We start from the raw sequence: 17,785 nt of genomic DNA, 5'->3' as shown, positions 1-17,785 counted from the left end.
CTGCTAGAGAAATTAGTTGTTTCCTCTTATATGATTCTATGTTTTGCATTTACATAAACTTCAACCATCACTGTTTATATATCTGTCTCACACTATACTTTGCAAACCCTGAGGAATAGGACTTCATCCTTGTAACTTTAAGGTCCAGTTTGTTTACTGGTGTAAAAGAGTTTTTTTCATGAATGTCAAATGAATGAATAGATATATGGATGAAAAAGATAGTAATAGCCAAAGATTAACCATATACTAGACATCATCTAGTACAGATTACTTCAATCTTCAAAATAAATAAAGAAGTAACTATATTTGTAACTACTGGCTCTAAGTTTTACAAACTCGAGTAGGAGTATTATCTGTGTTTATGGTAATATAGACTGAGACTCAAAGAGGTTAATCGAGTTATTTGCACTCAGATAAGTAATGGAGCCAGGTGGGAGGGAATGAAGGATGAAAATAACAAAAATAAGGAAAAATAAAAATAATTTAAATAGAAACTAATTTCTAGGTTGGAGATGGTAACATGGGATACAGGCAAAGTTTCTGAAGGAAAGGTCTTGAAGAAAATAAATAATTGTTGCAGATATTGTGGGTAAAAGGAATAGTATGATAAAATACAGGAGTAGAGAGAGCCAAGTATATCAGAAGAACAGCAAAATGAATATTTAGCTAAAGTGGAGATATATGTGGTATCATATTCAATCACTTATTCAGGAAACATTTATTGAGCAATTTCTCTCTAGTCACTCTGTCCCCAGCAGCTCTTGCCAGGCATCCCAGGCATGTGAGCCAGAGAGCTAGTGGGACACACCCTGCCTCCTCCCCTCCCTCACCCATGAAGCCCAGGCCAAGGCAATGACCTCCCCAAACAATCCCAGAATCTGCCGTCTCCCTAGCCTCGATTGCACCAGCCTGATGAGAACTGCCATCCCCTCTCGCTTTGGCCAATGCAGTTGCCTTCAGTTGGTCCACCTGCACCCACTCTGATTCCTCTATGACTCATTCTCATAAGGGAAAATAAACCCAGAAGGGCAGTTTTACACTAAAGAATGAAGGTTGTGAATGACAGCATAAAAATCTGTACATAAGTCAGGACATACTGGGTTGCCACTGAAGATAAATAAGTAAGGCTGATGGTGTGGTAGGTATGTGGCAATAGGGAGAGTCTGTACTGGGACAGCAGCTGCTATACAGTGGAGGGTGGGGATCCAGTATAAGGGGAATGTTTATAATTTGACACCTGCCAAAAACAAATCATTAGGAAGAAGTTACAGGAGAAAATGGCCTCCATCAGAAGGATGAAAGTAGACGGCATTCCCTCATTCACAAATTCTTTTAAATAATAATAAAAAAGGAATAAGACATGTGTGTGACTTTTGTTTTATTGTTATTTCACAGAAAAGCCACTAGGTTTATTCTGTTTATAAATGATCTCATTTTCAATGTAAAAATATTTAATAAGTAGTTTTCTGACTCCTAACATATACCTAAAGACCTCTGGTCCTAGAATTCCTAATTTCTCAAATTCTGATTTAACATTGCTTAGCCAATGATGAAACTACAGATGATTACTATTAAAGAAAAAAGAGGAGGGGAGCACAACAAAAAGTATTAAAAACTGAAGGATTTTTCTTTCTTTGTATAAGTATTACTAAAACCTGGAGTTTTAAAAACTATATATATTCAAATTGTCTGCATTATAATAAGGTGCCTTGACATAATTCACAGAGTTAAAATCATATCTACTCTTTGGAAATCAAGAGTGTCCTGTTAAAGTATAAAATGAGATTTTGCCTACTTACAACTCCTTGTTCTCACAGCTGAACTGTCACAGCATGAAAACATTCCCCTACTGGTGAAGCTTTAGATACCTATTTCCCTGGTGAAAGAGCGCAAAAGGAACTAAAAGAGTTATTGACAATTCATACAGTATCCCATGTCCCATTAGAGTACAACTATAAGCAAAGAAAATATTTTAACTCTGAAGGGAGATGGGGCAACAATGCTTTAAATGATTGTTAACTTCACTGAGTAGTGTTGGAAATGTCAAAAGACTGTAGTCTATCACATTTGTAAGAGACTCAAGATTATACAAGAATCTAATTATAAGAAGTCTTTCTTTGTCCTGTTTGTTAAGTCAAAGGTTAATGAGAAGTACATTGAAGAAAACACCTTCTGCATTACTACAAAGTATTTCTCATGGAACATAAAAATGTAAACCAAGAAATATTTTAATATAGTTCTTCACTAGTATCCTTTAAAAATGGCTTTACTGAGATGTAATTTACATGCCTTAAAATTTATTTTTTGAAATGTTTAATTCTATGATTTTTAGTAAATTTACAGAGTTGTACAGTCATCATCACAATCTAATTTTAGAACATTTCCATCATCCCAAACTATTAATTTCTCGATCTAAGACATTTCCATTAATTCACTGAAGCCACTGGTATCTAAAACTATTATATATTCAAAGCCACAGAAATTTCTGCAACTGAGCAGGAAAAGTATAAACTAATCTCACCTTTAATGACCTTTATAACCAATCCTCTACTCTGGCATTGGGAAGAAAATGTTCAGGTGCTTTGTCTGAAAGTTAAACCATCCTAAATATTCAGTTATGGCACACTGTCTTGGAAAGAAATTAATTATATTTTTGTTGGTAACACATTTCAGGCTGTTTACACAGCTGACATTTCTCAGCTGCACCCAATTCATGCCCTAAGCTGTGAGGACGATCTTATTTTGTAGCAGATGCCTCCACCTGAGTGATTTAAATAAGTATAAAAACACCATCGCCTGCAACAATATAGATTACAGGCACCGGCTTTACGAGTTTTTTATAGTCCTAATGAAAGAAAGGTTGCATGACATTTCTTTGGCTAGGATTTCCTTAAAAGACTACAATTATAAGCATTTTTTGCCAAGACTCAAGCACTGGAGCTAGTGGATCTGCTATGGCACCGATTAAAAGCAGCCTGGCCTTAAACATCTTTGTTGTATCAAATCATGCAGATCAAGGCAACATCCTGCCAATGTGACAACATATGCTCTGGGGAGGTACAGGCAGGCATCACTTCAGGGGTTCTGGGACTAGGTGCAAATATGAAAAATGAGGCAGAAAGAATAAGGCTTCTTAATGGACATTCCCTCTTTACTTGGATTTCTAGTACCAAGTAAAGCACAGACGGGAAAAGAATGGTCCAGTAGTAAAAGGCGGTAAAAATCTGCCTACCAAAGCGGGGGATCCAGGGCAGGAAACTAAGCCCGTGCTCCACAACTACTGAGCCCACACACTTTAGAGGCCATGCTTTGCAACAAGAGAAGCCTCTACAATGAGAAGCTGGAGCACCGCAACTAGAGAGTAGCCCCTGCTCATCACAACTAGAGAAAGCCAGTGCGTAGCAACGAAGACCCAGCATAGCCAAAAATAATAAATAAATAAAATTAAAATATATTAAGTACTATGTTACAGAGGAATATATTGCATTTCACTGATTTGCCTATCATTTTTGGAACTTGCTCTGATAAGCCCACTTCAGCTTGGTGTCCATAAGGATGGGGCCCATGAGCAACTGACTTTTCTAACCCTATTAAGTCCCACATTTCTGGACTTTATTATCTTGAACCAGACAATTATTTTTTGTTTTAAACTTACAGAAATTTTCAAATGTATACAAAACTTGAGAGTATAGTATAAAAAAAATCAGATATACACATTAACTATCTTTAACAATGATCAGTTTGGATTTATGAATATCCCCACTCACTCTTCCAACACAAGAGGTTATTTTGAAGCAAATCTCAGGTACCATTTCATTTATGTAACCCAGTCAATTCTTGCCCATGATCACTCTCTGAGTTATGTTAATATTAAGTTACAATACTGACTCCCATTTATTGTCTACTATGAACAGAGTATTTGTATTATTGCTAATCTTCATTACAATGCTTTAAATAAGTGAGGTATCTGAAACTCAGTGACACACTCCATCTTAATAATTTTCTTCTATTAATGATATAAATTGTAGCAGTTTATTAGACAATGTTGAGAACATTCTGGTTTCTTCACATCTTCTCAGGTAAACAAAAAGCTATCATTTATATACTTAGTTTCTTAATTTTATAAAAATAAACGTATCATATTTTCCATCAAATTTCTCAAACAGGAAAAAAAACACACTAAAAACAACAACCACATTCTTACCACCTAGCCATGGACAATCATCAATAATTATAATGACATACTATAATGTCAATGTCAAAATTAACAGTTTATAAATAAGTGTAAGTGCCTATATGTAAATAATTTTTTTCTGAATGGTTCACTTAAAAAACAAGTTTTGCTAATTTCTGGTTATTTTTGAAGTTTCATAATCCACAAAGCATTTTCCAAAGGCACAATATTTAGATTGTGGAATAATTAGACTCAAGTGGCATCTACATAAACAAATTGTTTAAAAATGTTACTGTCTTCCACAAAGAATTCCTTTAGACTAAAGGATATGATGGTGGGGCTAAGAGAGAAGTGGTAATTATTATTATGACAAAATGTAATATTATTCTGACAAATGTAATATTTAGAACATAAGAAAACATAATTAAACTCCTAGCCATAATCATTTATTTGGATATTTATTGTTGTAATATGTTTACAAAATCTTAGCATCTTTTTCACCCTATTTATTTTAAAAATAAGACTCACTTCAAAATTCTTGAAAGATTCTAATTTTTTCCTTAAAAATACTGGTTAGAACAATCAAGACTGTGGATAAAAGTAGCCAAACGCCCTCCTCAATGATAAAATTTACTCTCTTAGGAAAGAATAATCACTGGAAACAAGACAGAGATAGGAAAGGTTTCAAAATTTACAATAGGAAATTACTATGAGTAGATGTAATAATAATTAAATATTACAAACTAGGTCTTTTCTTTCAAGTTTTTTATGGCAGTGAAAATTATGAGTATGTTTAAGAATCGAGTGTGATTACTATTAACTATAATAATTAACTTTTTAAAGTATAGCTCTAACTATGGGAAATGCAGTTATAAAATTAAATAAAATGATTAAATTGATTTTGAAGTATCTGTAACTTAGGAAAAAAATTTTTGTGTTTGGAACATTTCATTAGAAATATCTGAATATTTGTATTTTTTTCATCAAGGAAAAACTTAAGTCAAATCAAGCAGCATAAAGTTCCTGATACTGATATTGTAACATTATCAAGAGAATGCTGATATATTTGGCTTATGACACTAGTTCTGCAAATGAATGCAAATAATTTATAAAAATTATTTCCATGGATACAAAGCATTTGATTTCCACTTAATATCACGACCAATTAGGCTGAAAATGACACAAGAGAGAAGAGGACATAAAACTGACAATTCAGCTGTCACTTACGGAGTCATCTGTGGCAGAAGTTGGCCAGCCCTCCCATAACTGATGGCGAACAGGGATACTCGTGAGGTCATACACATTTCTCTTTACCTATAGAAAGAAATAAAACAATTAAAATAGGGTTTCCACATGACTTATGATAGCTGCTAGTCAATTTATGGGATACACCGTGTTTCCTCTGTTCTCTTCCAGATTTAAAACAAGAATTTGAAACTAGGAAAACACAAATCATAAAAAATTTTATGAAGTAAAACTAAACCAAATTTAAAAGCAGATTCTCAATGAAGGTTAAACGAAGTAACAGTTCAAGCCATATTCTCCTACCTCACCCTGCTGATTATTTTTATAATCCTGGATGGCTTCAAGTTTCTTTTCAGTCAAAAAAGGGTAGTAGTTTCTTTCCCAACAGTGTGAAAGGAAAAACCTGGAGTTTCCTTCACTGTTTTATGTACATTTCAAGGATACAATACTTATAATAAAGCTGTACAGGGTATATTTTTTTGAAATCACCCCAAATTAGAAACTATTTTAAGAAAATATTTATTACCTGCTGCTGCTGCTGCTGCTAAGTTGCTTCAGTCGTGTCCAACTCTGTGCGACCCCATAGACGGGAGCCCATCAGGCTCCCCCATCCCTGGGATTCTCTAGGCAAGAACACTGGAGTGGGTTGCCATTTCCTTCTCCAATGCATGAAAGTGAAAAGTGAAAGTGAAGTCGCTAAGTCATGTCTGACTCTTAGCGACCCCATGGACTGCAGCCTACCAGGCTCCGCCGTCCATGGGATTTTCCAAGCAAGAGTACTGGAGTGGGGTGCCATTGCCTTCTCCATTATTACCTGAGGGCTATCCATTAATATATTATTTAGGCCCTTCCCCCAAAGAAAATATAGTACTGATAGTTTTTATTTTAAATAAGATAAAAGTTGAAAACTACTTTTTTCAACATTTAATATTATACTTTGAAACTACTTATCTATTTATAGTCATACCACACAGCTTGTGGGATCTTCTCCACCAGGGATTGAACCTGAACCCACAGCAATGAAAGCACGGAGTCTTAACCACTAGACCGCCAGGGAATTCCCAATACTTTTTAACTTTAACGGAGAGGACACAAGTAATTATCAGAATGAAGTATTGGAAGGTTAAACTCTTATTCAGTAATTATCATATCCTTTTTAGCTTTTTTCTCTAAACAGGTTACAAAAATTCTCTTTCATTCCATATTTCCAAATAAATGATCAAATCATTAAAATGACTAGATCATCCATCTTAGCTAACTCTTCATGTAAATTCCGAGATTAACATATTGTAACAGTGAAACTAATTTTGAAATGTTGCACATAAGACATTCTATAATACAATTTCCATGTGGAAAAGAAGCAGCGTTCATTCATGTTTTTAAAACGCAGAAGCCTGAAGTATCACATTGTCCAATTACAGCATTTCTGTATCACATTACTGTTTATTACACATAAGCATATCTAAGTTACACTTCCGGTGAAATGGAGAAATATATTCACTGGGGAAAGAAAGAAACAAAACAAAACCTGGAACTCAATCTATTTTTATCTCTAATATACACCTGTGAAAAAAAGACTTAGTAAATGAGAACTGTGAAGCTTGGGGGCATGGCTTGATCCCCACTCAATTCAAACGAACAGCTTTTTTTCCCAAGATTCTTAGCAATGGCCAGTCTACCATGCAGTATTTTGTTTACGGTCAGTCATATCAAGTTTGGAAATTTTCGCTAGTCATTATCAACCCAACAATTTAACAAAATGCAACTGGACTAACCTCTTACCACCTGCACTAGCTAAGACTATTCTGTCATGTTTAAACATTAGTGCTCTTAAGAGGAAAGGTGTTCCATAAAGCCAAAGTATTATTATTATTGTTTATTAATAAAAGAAAGGGAGAGGACAGAAGATGGGAGTATGAGGAAACTTTAAGCCACAAGTCAAAAAATTCCTGTCTTAAAGTTAGTTTTAATTATGTTGTCTAGAGACACCAAGGGTCAGCAGTTATTCTTGGAAGGTAGAGGGGAAGGCAGGGCAAATATTTACATCTGTTGGAAAGGTGGCAAGGCTACCTCTGCATTGGAGAATATACACAAATACTATGAGTTGAATATATAAACGAATAACTCTGGAGTGGAATTCCTTAAATTCCATCTTAATTCCAAAACATAACAATACGGTATTATGAAATAAACAGTATTTTTCTTCTTTCATTAACTCATCTGTAACTGCACTGAATGAATAACATTCCTTTGCTATTCTAAGCCTGAAAAGCATGTTCTGGCTATAGTGTTATGTTGGTATAAAGCACAACGCCAGACTGATGTGCTGAACAAAAGTGATCAAAGTTAGAGTAATGTTAGCCGTTGCACAAGTATTTGGCTTCATTGTTCTCCCCAGAATGACATCTGTTAAGCAACTTGTCATAGAACAAACTGGTTAATGCAGAAAGAACTTGGCTGAGAGGGTACAACATAAAGCATATTAGGCTAATGTTTGACTGTTTCAATGGAAAAGCTAAGTTCACAGTGTTTCTGAAATTAAGCCAAAAGAATCTTGTGCTAAACCATAATCACTAAACAATATACCTGAAAACAAATTAGTTTTTCGAAAGTAATTTCATGTTTATCAGTGCTAAAATCATAGGCAGATTTTACCAGTATATGGAAGAAAGACAAATGATAAGATAGCAAAGGTACAAAATGAGTGATGGTTTTATAAATATAGATAAAAATATTCTATTGTCTTTATTGATGACTTTAACTAAATTTTCAGTGACATTCCTGCAGGAAAGAAAAAATCAGAAATATATACAAAGTAAAAATTGTTCGTTTAAAAAATTAGTATTCTAGGAAAGCTGAAGGACAAAATATACCTAATTATAAAACGATGCAGATGGATTTAAGGTCATCATGAATCAAATGCAGGACAGAGTTTTCTCAGAGAGAGAAGGATGAAGGAATGGAGGAAGGAGAAAGCAAAGACTTAAGGCAATGGGAGAAGTGAGGGGCGAGAGATGGGGGAAGGTTGAGATTGATTGATTTGAGAGATTTAAGAGCTCTTCAGAGACGCAGAAAAGAACACACACACAGACTAAGTTGCTGTAGCTGGCATGCTCAGCTGCCATTACTGTGCTACTTCTGATGGAGTTTCATCTTTAGAGATTTGTGTTAAATTCCAGTTAAGGACAAGTGGCACTTCACAGGGTAACATTTCCTAAGGGCCCTTTTGTCTTACATACTTTCTTTGATCAGCTTTGGCTCAAGATCATTCTGAATCTTCATAATCTTTTCAATTCTTGTTATGCATTAAGCTCTAAATCTATGAGATTTGAGGCTACTAAACTACATAAATGTTTCAATTAGTTCTGAAAAAACTTAATGAAAGCTTTGATTACCAGCTGAACATTAAAATTATGTTACAAACTACACTGTATTTGGATCAAAGGTTCTAGATTGACAACAGATTTTCCAGAGCTTATTTTCCAGATTTTCTAAAAGAACAGTTTCATTTCTCTGCCTTCAGTTGTTTGTGACTAAGAAAAACATATTTGAATCAGATTACCCTGAAATAGTACAGAATTAATGCAGTATTGATTCATTTCCTTATTATTTGCTTTTCACTGTTAATAAACATTTATTTATATATAATAAATAATATAAGCAATGATCTCCACTTCAAACTTCATATTTCCTCACTGTGGAAACTTCAGTGATACACACAGCACTGGGAAAAAAGACTACTTTATTACAACCTGCTCAATATATAATTATATAAGACATTCATCTCCCACAAAGCTTTGAGTTCCATACATTTTTAAACAGTTTTATACTTTGGTTAAATTTTATCAGAATTTCTTAGACAGTTCCTCTTCTAAAGGCTAGATTTTGAGGTTGAGGTTTTAGACTAGCCTTAAATGAGCCATTTGCAGCTAGTCAAACTGAAAAACATAAAAACTGGTAGACAACTTTGTCAGCTATATTTTATAGCAAAATGTTGTGAACTTTACGTTGGACACACTACTGAAAAATATTTTAAGGAAGTTTAAATTTCATTCAGGTATTATTCATGTGAAAGAAGATTCTGATAATGTTACACAAAAGTCACAAAATTTGAGTTACTGTGGCATAATACGAGACAGAAAACTAAATTTCTAGTCCCAATTCTACCCAGCTGTTATTGTGGTACCAACTGGTAGAAACTGAGACCAGTTTATTCAATATTAGAAGAGAACAAAATGAGCTCATTGCTAACTTTCTAAGCTCTAAAATTATTTGATTTTTTGGAAAAGACTGGAGTTAATCCTAGGAACAGGAAAAGAAGAGCTAAGTACATTTAAGATATGCAAGTAAAGAGGGAAAGTTTAAAACCATTAAGGCTAGAAAATGAAAGAAAAATAGTAAAGAGTTAATAAATACAACACATCGAAAAGGAAAACAGCAAATAATTTCAGTTAAGAAATCCAGACATAATAAACATTTTAAGTGAATTTTTTTCTTGAATAAAGAAAAGTCTTAGTTTTTGCTTTTAATTATACTAAAAAGTCTTAGTTTTTTTTGTTTTTTTTTTTTTTTAAAGAAAAGACTCAATATATTTTCCCCCCAAGAGATCTCATTTAAAAGTAAAGCTTACTGGTTAACTTACATACTGGTTTCCCAAATAATTATTTCATCAACCAAACAGGCTAAGTGTTGCCAGAATACTAAAAGCGGAGTGATACAAAAAGTTCTATTAATTTATTTCAGCATTTAAAAAATTTTGAAATCTGGCCTATGAATTTTCACATATCAAATAGTTTAAAATAGCAAAAAGAAACATACAAAATATTGAATTGCCATGGGCTTAGAACAGTTATCGGTTTGTTAGCACTTTAGTTTCTAGATTTTCTGAATTAAGAATACCTTGACAAATGACAGCCCTTACAAAAAAGCACCCTGAAACTACATACATTTATCTCCTCTTATCAATTTTAGAAGAGAAAGACCTTTGGGAATATTAGAACCTAAGCTTATTCAAATGTTAAAAGTATCAAAATCTGAACTGCAAGTAATTCACACCATCAAATGATGTTCCAGTTGAGTTTGCTAAATAATAACTGCACCAAACAAATAAGTATCTGTGTGTGATTAAAATAAGACACACAGACTAGGCTTAGTTCCAGTTTCTTAGCAATCACTGGTGCTCAGAAAGGCTTATAATAGGAAACCAATCACTTCTGATCCAGCCTGGGTTTTGAACATATACTTCATATCTAAGGACTTTTTTCTTTTAACATACTGTACACTCGATGCAGTTGCACATGGATCTGTTTTACTATGATGCAAGTTAAAATCCTCCTAAAAATACTTCTTGAACAAAAACACTTGAAACCGGATGGTGCAAGGGGAATGAGAAGGTGGCATCAGTAATCAAATGTTAATTAGCAAGCTTTTTTCCCCTCTTCCCTCAGGGCTGGCCTGTGTTAGAGAATTCAAATCAGAAATCAATGCTCCAAGTGTTTAACTATTACTTCTTCTCATTAACCATTTAAGAGACTCAGCAATTCTTTCCTCATAAAAAAAGTAACTCAAGACATTTCTTTTTCTCAAATACCATCTTTCCAGAAAACAATAAAGATGTTGTTTGAAGAAAACTATAAAATTGGTGGCTTTCAATCAGGCTTTGGACTGCATTTTGTTCTATTAAAACATTTTTTTGGCTATAGCTGAATTCTTCATTCCAACAACTGTAACTAAGTTTTGCTTTGTAACATACTTTAAAAACTTATTTCACTTCTTACTTGTCTGTAAAGAAATCTGACAACTGGCATCTTAAGCAATTACTGGGAATGATGACAATAAAGCTAATCAAATATGGAAACTAGATTGAATGCATATAGTTAGATGGATTTTATCCAGCCTGATAAACTATCATGGATAAGATTTAACACTTTCAACATGGTTATACTCATAATATCCTATTCTAAAAGTTTGGTGTGGGTGAAAACGATACAAAAATTGCAGTGGTAGGTCATAAAATAAACGAACTAATGGTCATAAAGTTATTAAAATTAATTCATATCTTTATACACACACACACACACACACACACACACACACACACACATATATATATTTAGTGTTCTTGCCTGGGGAATTCCATGGATAGAGGACCCTGAAGGGCTATAGTCCATGTGGTTGCAAAGAGTCAGACATGACTAAGTGACTAACATAAATATATATATATATATATATATATATATACATCTTTAGTTAAAGGGTAAGCCTGGATTTTAAGAAAAGAGAACTTGTAAAGAGTGAAGAAAATGTTTATAAATGGCCAAGGCTAAGTATGTTTCATAAATAGAAAAGATGCTAAATTTTAAGACTTCTGGGGGGCAAAAAAGGTTTAGAGAAATTGTGAAGTTATAGAAGTTGAAGTTATAAACAACAACAACAACACAAAGGGGAACAATCATTTTTCTGCATTTGTGACTCTCAATGTGTGGTGCCTGATACTAATACAAATAGTATTAGTATCACCTGGAAACTATTAGAAATGAAAATCCAGGGAATCCACCCAAGGCCTAGTACACTGGAAATGCTAGGACCCAACAGTATATGTTCTAACAAGCACTCTAGGTAACTCTTACCAAAATTTGAGAGTTACAGGCTCTCCTAGATGGCCATGCCTTTCTAATTTACTGATTCTAGAGTTCTTTAAACTCCTGCCTGAGGTAGCTAGTCCTTTTGAGAATGAACATGATTAATAATGATTTGTTACAGAAATTCTAGAAATGCTATCACTTTTATGATGATAAAGTAATTATTTTTAGTCTAAGAAAGTAATGAGAGATGGTACTACGTCACTACAGACTCCACAACACTGACATAATTGATAAATAGTAATCTTCATCACTGAAAATCTGTGTTAATCTTCAGTTCTTCTGCCTTAAGATTAAGTGTTATTGCTTTTTGGCTATAATATATATTTGGGCATTGCAATAAAACTGCAAATCCACAATAAATGATCTATTGGTCATACTAAATAAACTTAGAAGGCACCTGTACCTGTCAGTTGAACTGAGGAAATGCCCCTGAACACAAGAGAACTGTTTGAAGCAAAGGAAAGACTAAACAGTTTCTGGTTTGTTTTTTTGGTCTCTCTCATAGGCAAGCTGAAATAAGACCCACAGGAAAAACAGTGGGAGGTTAACCTCATATCAGTCAGTAAAGACCTTATCCTAGAAGATAATATTTCCTCTCTGTACCTTATGGAAACAGTGAAAGAGCGAAATCTTTCCAACAATAGCCTAATAGATACCAGAGAGGTGAATGTTTTTTATGGTCCTCAATGAATAAAACATCAGTCACTCATTAAATGCTCTTAAAATTTCTCCTTTTAAAATGAAGTAAATTAATTAAAAAATTCTTCCATGAAGAAAAACACTAAGTAAAAAGTCAATCTTAGAAATAATGGAGTAATTACAAGAACATTTTAAGGAGTCCTAGTTAAATCTTAAAATGTTTTATTAAAGTTCAATTTTATGTACAACTTTAAAAATTGGTCACATAAATCAAGAAATACTTGTATATCAGGAAAACTGATTTTTAAGTCTGAACTTTGGTAGATAAACCATTTGCTATGTATGTCAGAAGCACTATACGAGTTAATGTTTAAAGACATAATCATACATGTAAGCCAAATATTTAACTACAAAGATATTCACTGCGGTCTGTTTATTATTACACACACACAGACACACAATTGGCACAAATTTAATATCTGATAATGAGCTAGTTAAATAAATAAATACCACGCAGCCATTAAAACGATGATGCAGAACTAGGGTCAGCAAAGTGCAGCCTATAGGCCAAATTCAGCCTGCTGTTTGTTTCTGTAAATGAAGTTGTATTGGAACACCACTACCTCCATTTGTTTACATACTGTCTGCGGATGCTTTTGGCACTACCATGAGGGCAGACTTAGTAGATGCAACAGAGATCACATGCCCTGCAATGCCTGAAATATTTATTATCTAGCCCTTTGTAGAAAAAGTTTACTGACCCTACCTAGAAGAATATTTAATAACATATAAAGTTGTTACATATTAAAGAAAAACCAAGTTACAAAATTATGCTCATTTCTATTTATTAAGCTATACACATATATATACGAAAGTGAAAAGTGAAAGTATTAGTTGCTCACTCGGACTCTTTGCGACCCCATTAACTGTGGCCCCCCCAGGCTCCTCTGTCCATGGAATTCTCCAGGCAAGAATACTGGAGTGGGTTGCCATTTCCTCCTCCAGGGGATCCTCTCTCACCAGGGATCAAACCCGTATCTCCTGTATTGGCAAGAAGATTCTTTACTGCTGAGCCACCAGGGAAGCCCACCTGACACATGACTGTAACATGTAAGAATTTTCCATTAAGACCATTTACACTTACTCTAAATGGTGAGCATTATACGGTAACAAAAGTGATCAACCAAGGTTACTCTCTCTCGTAACTGAGCCTTTTTATACCTGTTGCGCTGTAGCAGGCAATGAAAAGCAGTTACAGGCTGTCAATTTTGTACTGCAGAGGAAGGACAACTACAAGATCTGTGACTTACTGTTTCAGTGACTGAATGCTGCCTTCACAGTAAGAGGGCAGTTCCTGGTATCACACATAGCTGGGAAGAAATAGCAAGATAAAACATATTCAAGGAAAATAAGTCAAGGTAAAAGAAGAATACTTAAAACAGTAAAATAAACTTTATCGTGTGAGGGTTGGCAAAAACTTCCTTGTATAAACTTTTGCTGAATGCCTTCTGAGTTTCTACCCAACACTAATGTTAAGACTTTTGTCTGGAATAAAAATATAGGAAGACTGCTGCTTCTACTTTGTCTATATACAGTAAACAAATCAATTATGTCCTATCTTGTTATTCAAGTATTTCCTTCTCTCAACAACTGGGCACTGTCGCCAATCCCTCTTCTGTGCTTTGGATCTGGACAAGTGAAACTCTGATTAGATATTTATTTGCAACCTCATTAAGTTCTAAAATGAAATTTCATCTATAGGGAAGATGATACAGGGCAATGCTATTAATTTATTGTGCCAATTTGTTTTTCATAGAACTATATTTTCTTTTAAATTTTACACACAGATAGACTAAACTACTTGCCTTGCAAATGTCATTCACTTAGTTAATGCCTAAATCAGGATGATAATGTAAATTTAGAAATATCTTTTTAATCTATTTCTTGTTAAGAAATTTTTTTTTCCCTTTAAAGAACCAATGCCTCTATAGAAACTTCAAAATTTTTTCAGATGCTGGCAATCTTACAGTTTTGGTGAAGACTCATCTTTATATTTTGATAAAGACTGTGTGTATCCTCCCCCACTCTGGTAGCACCAACAATGATGCTTAGACATAATGTTTATGTTTGCTTTGCTGCTTTCTGTTGCCTATCCAGGACTTTGTCTTTCTCTGAGACGCTGAAAAAAGTGGTGGGAACTATCAGCAATGGAACCTCAGTCTATAATCAGGTCTCTTATAATTTTATCTTTTTCTTGTTAACAAAAAAATTCAAAAAACAAAGACAACAAAGGGACTTAGTGTTGGGGTCTGCCATGAATACTAAAGTGCCTGGGGGTGTGGCTCATCAAGGGAAAATAAACCATTCAAGTCACCCACATCAAGGAGAAAGTTTGGGAACAACTAGGCCAGTGTTTGCATTTGGGGCCCTGGAGTCAGGAGACTTACATTTCCCTTCCCTCTGCTTAACCAAGGCACCAGAGACAACCTATTTAACCTCTCCTTCTGGAAATATTAAGCAATCATCAAAGAACAGCTCTGTGAAATATTTTAAAATGTGTCTAGTCAGGATTTCTGATTTTAACTTGCTATTTTCCAAGATCAGCTTAATGCTGTCATTACTTTCTCTGAGAGAAATGTGGGTGGAAAGGCAGGAAGTATATCTTAAGAAAAGTAGCTGCCTTGGCCAAGAGCAAAGTTACAATAAGAGCATGGCCATCAAAATCACAAACCTAGTTAATTTTAGATGAATGAGGAAGAGTTAGAAACTGGTTCCAAATAACAATTTAATTAAACCTTTCAAAGTGAATTGACATCATGAATGAAAATCTAATACAGTACAATAAACTTTAAGGACTGACGATACCAATGCTCAGACGCTCCATACAGTTGGTTTTTAATTAAGGAAGTTAAAATCGCACCCCAACGAGTTCACTGTTAGGACTGACCCTGAAATGTAAATGTAATTATTTTATAAAAAATAAAACAGGGATACCTTAGCATCATCTCTTAATGTATTAAGATCAGAAAATCTTTAATCACATGATTTATTAAATAAACAGGCATTCTAAACAAACAGCCTGAAGTCTCCTGTTTAAAAAAAAATTTACTCCTATTTATTCATTAACAAAGCTATTGCTTAGCTCATCCCTGCCATAACCTACTCTATTCAAAACCATATGGGAAAGGACATTAAAAAACCGCCACAAACCATGGACTTCTGGTATTAGTGCTACACATTGCATACCCCTATTCATTATTCTACCTCCCTTGTTTAATCTATCATTAAGATTCAGTGACCCTACACTAAATTTAAAGCAGATCCTTCCTTCCTCCCATGCCTAAATTCACATACTTTTCTAGTTGGGGATGCCCTCAAGTATTAACAACTCTACGGGGTTTCTCTAATCTCAGCTCTGAGCTATGTCATGCTATAGAACCAAGAAATTGCTGTTTTACATCTCTAACTATGAAGACTTCCATAAAAAAGGACCATATAATTTACTTAATAAGATAAAGGGAGAAAAATCACCATTTAATAAGTATTTTTTTTTCATTGAATATAGTAGAAAAGGTACATGGAGACATTATTATACACTGTGTTGTCTTAAAAGTGAATAATACTTCAACTGTATTCATCACAGAATTTAGAGTTTTAAATAATGATGAAAATGTTAGGTATTGACTATCTTAATAAATGGAAAAAACATATTGTTTAAATGTATAATTGATAAAATAATCATTTTGGGGGCAAAGAGATTTCAAGAAATTAAGATAATATTTCTAGGACATATTCAATTTCATTTTCAAATTACAAACAAAATATCTAGCATACAGTGTGGCAAAATAAGGGATAAGGAATTGTGTATATGATAGCCTACCAGCTGCTAACAGAACTTTCTGTGATGACAGAAATGTTCTGTATCTGTCCTATCCAATAGGGTGGCCACTAGCCCCATGTGGCTACTGAGCACTTAAAACACACCTAGTGTGACTAAGAAAAATGACTTCAAATTTCATTTCACTTTAATTAATTTAAATTTACATACGTGGCTAGTAGTTACCCTATTGGACAGTGGATTAAGAAGGTAGAGAACATAGACCCACACAAAAATATACCGTTGATGTTTACTATACTATATATAGGGCTTCCCTGGTGGCTCAGTGGCAAAGAATCCATCTGCCAACGCAGGAGACATGGGTTTAATCCCCCGGTCGGGAAGATTCCCTGGAGAAGCAAATGGCAACTCACTTCAGTATTCTTGCCTGGGGAATCCCACGGACAGAGGAGCCTGGCAGGCTACAGTCTATAGGGTCACAAAAGAATCAACACAACTTAGCAACTAAACAACAACAACAACATACTTCATATAAAATATATACTATATGTACCTACTATATATTTAAACATGCTTTAACACATTATTTCCTTACAGTCTTTTAGCCATAAAGGTAGAAACACTGTGCTAAACTAATTTTTTACTTATTCTTTTATTGTTTTTAATAGGAACTATATGCATTAGTACCACAAAATTGAAAGAGTAATGATAGAATACATGTAATCATAACCTGAAAAAAAAAGCAATAATAAAATACAAAATAATTAAATATCAAAGACAGTAAAAATACTCTGTAGTTAAAGAAATAAGTTTATAACTCACATAACTGCCACATTATATTGGTCTAATTATTCATCAATTCATGCATTCACTTACAAAACAGTTACCAGGGAACAACTACAATGATGTAGATGTGACTAAAATAATTCATGTTAACTGTGCATCTGGCAGTTTTATTTTATTTAAGTGAGTGATGATTCAAACTTAATTATTCTTTAGGGAGGAATTCATACCAGCAGAGTGGGAAAGACAGGTGTAATGGATGCCATAACAGTACCAGTCTCACACTCTGATCCTTATTGACTCAGTAAGTTCTTACCAGCATCTATCACTTAAGTCATTACAACATAACAAAGAAAGTGGTGGACAGACAAGATGCAGACTTTCACACTCCCTTAAGGAACCAAATCTAGTTGGGAAGAAAATGTGTAAATAGTTATGTACAACACAAATACACTTGTTATA

General features: G+C 34.0%; 1 protein-coding gene across 4 annotated transcripts in view; it reads right to left on the bottom strand.

Moving 5' to 3' along the window:
- The window catches only part of FAF1 (Fas associated factor 1), a 513,649-nt gene that overhangs the window by 220,068 nt on the left and 275,796 nt on the right, over positions 1–17,785 (bottom strand). For all 4 annotated transcript variants that reach the window (XM_044945026.2, XM_044945027.2, XM_025289476.2 and 1 more), the window contains one exon: positions 5,402–5,488. In XM_044945026.2, the coding sequence (XP_044800961.1) occupies positions 5,402–5,488 (87 nt within the window). The remainder of the gene's footprint in view (positions 1–5,401; positions 5,489–17,785) is intronic.

The sequence above is a fragment of the Bubalus bubalis genome, chromosome 6 (genome assembly GCF_019923935.1).
Source record: "Bubalus bubalis isolate 160015118507 breed Murrah chromosome 6, NDDB_SH_1, whole genome shotgun sequence".
NCBI lineage: Eukaryota > Metazoa > Chordata > Mammalia > Artiodactyla > Bovidae > Bubalus > Bubalus bubalis.
Note: the sequence above shows the minus strand (reverse complement) of the source record. Positions and strands in the feature narration are given on the sequence as shown.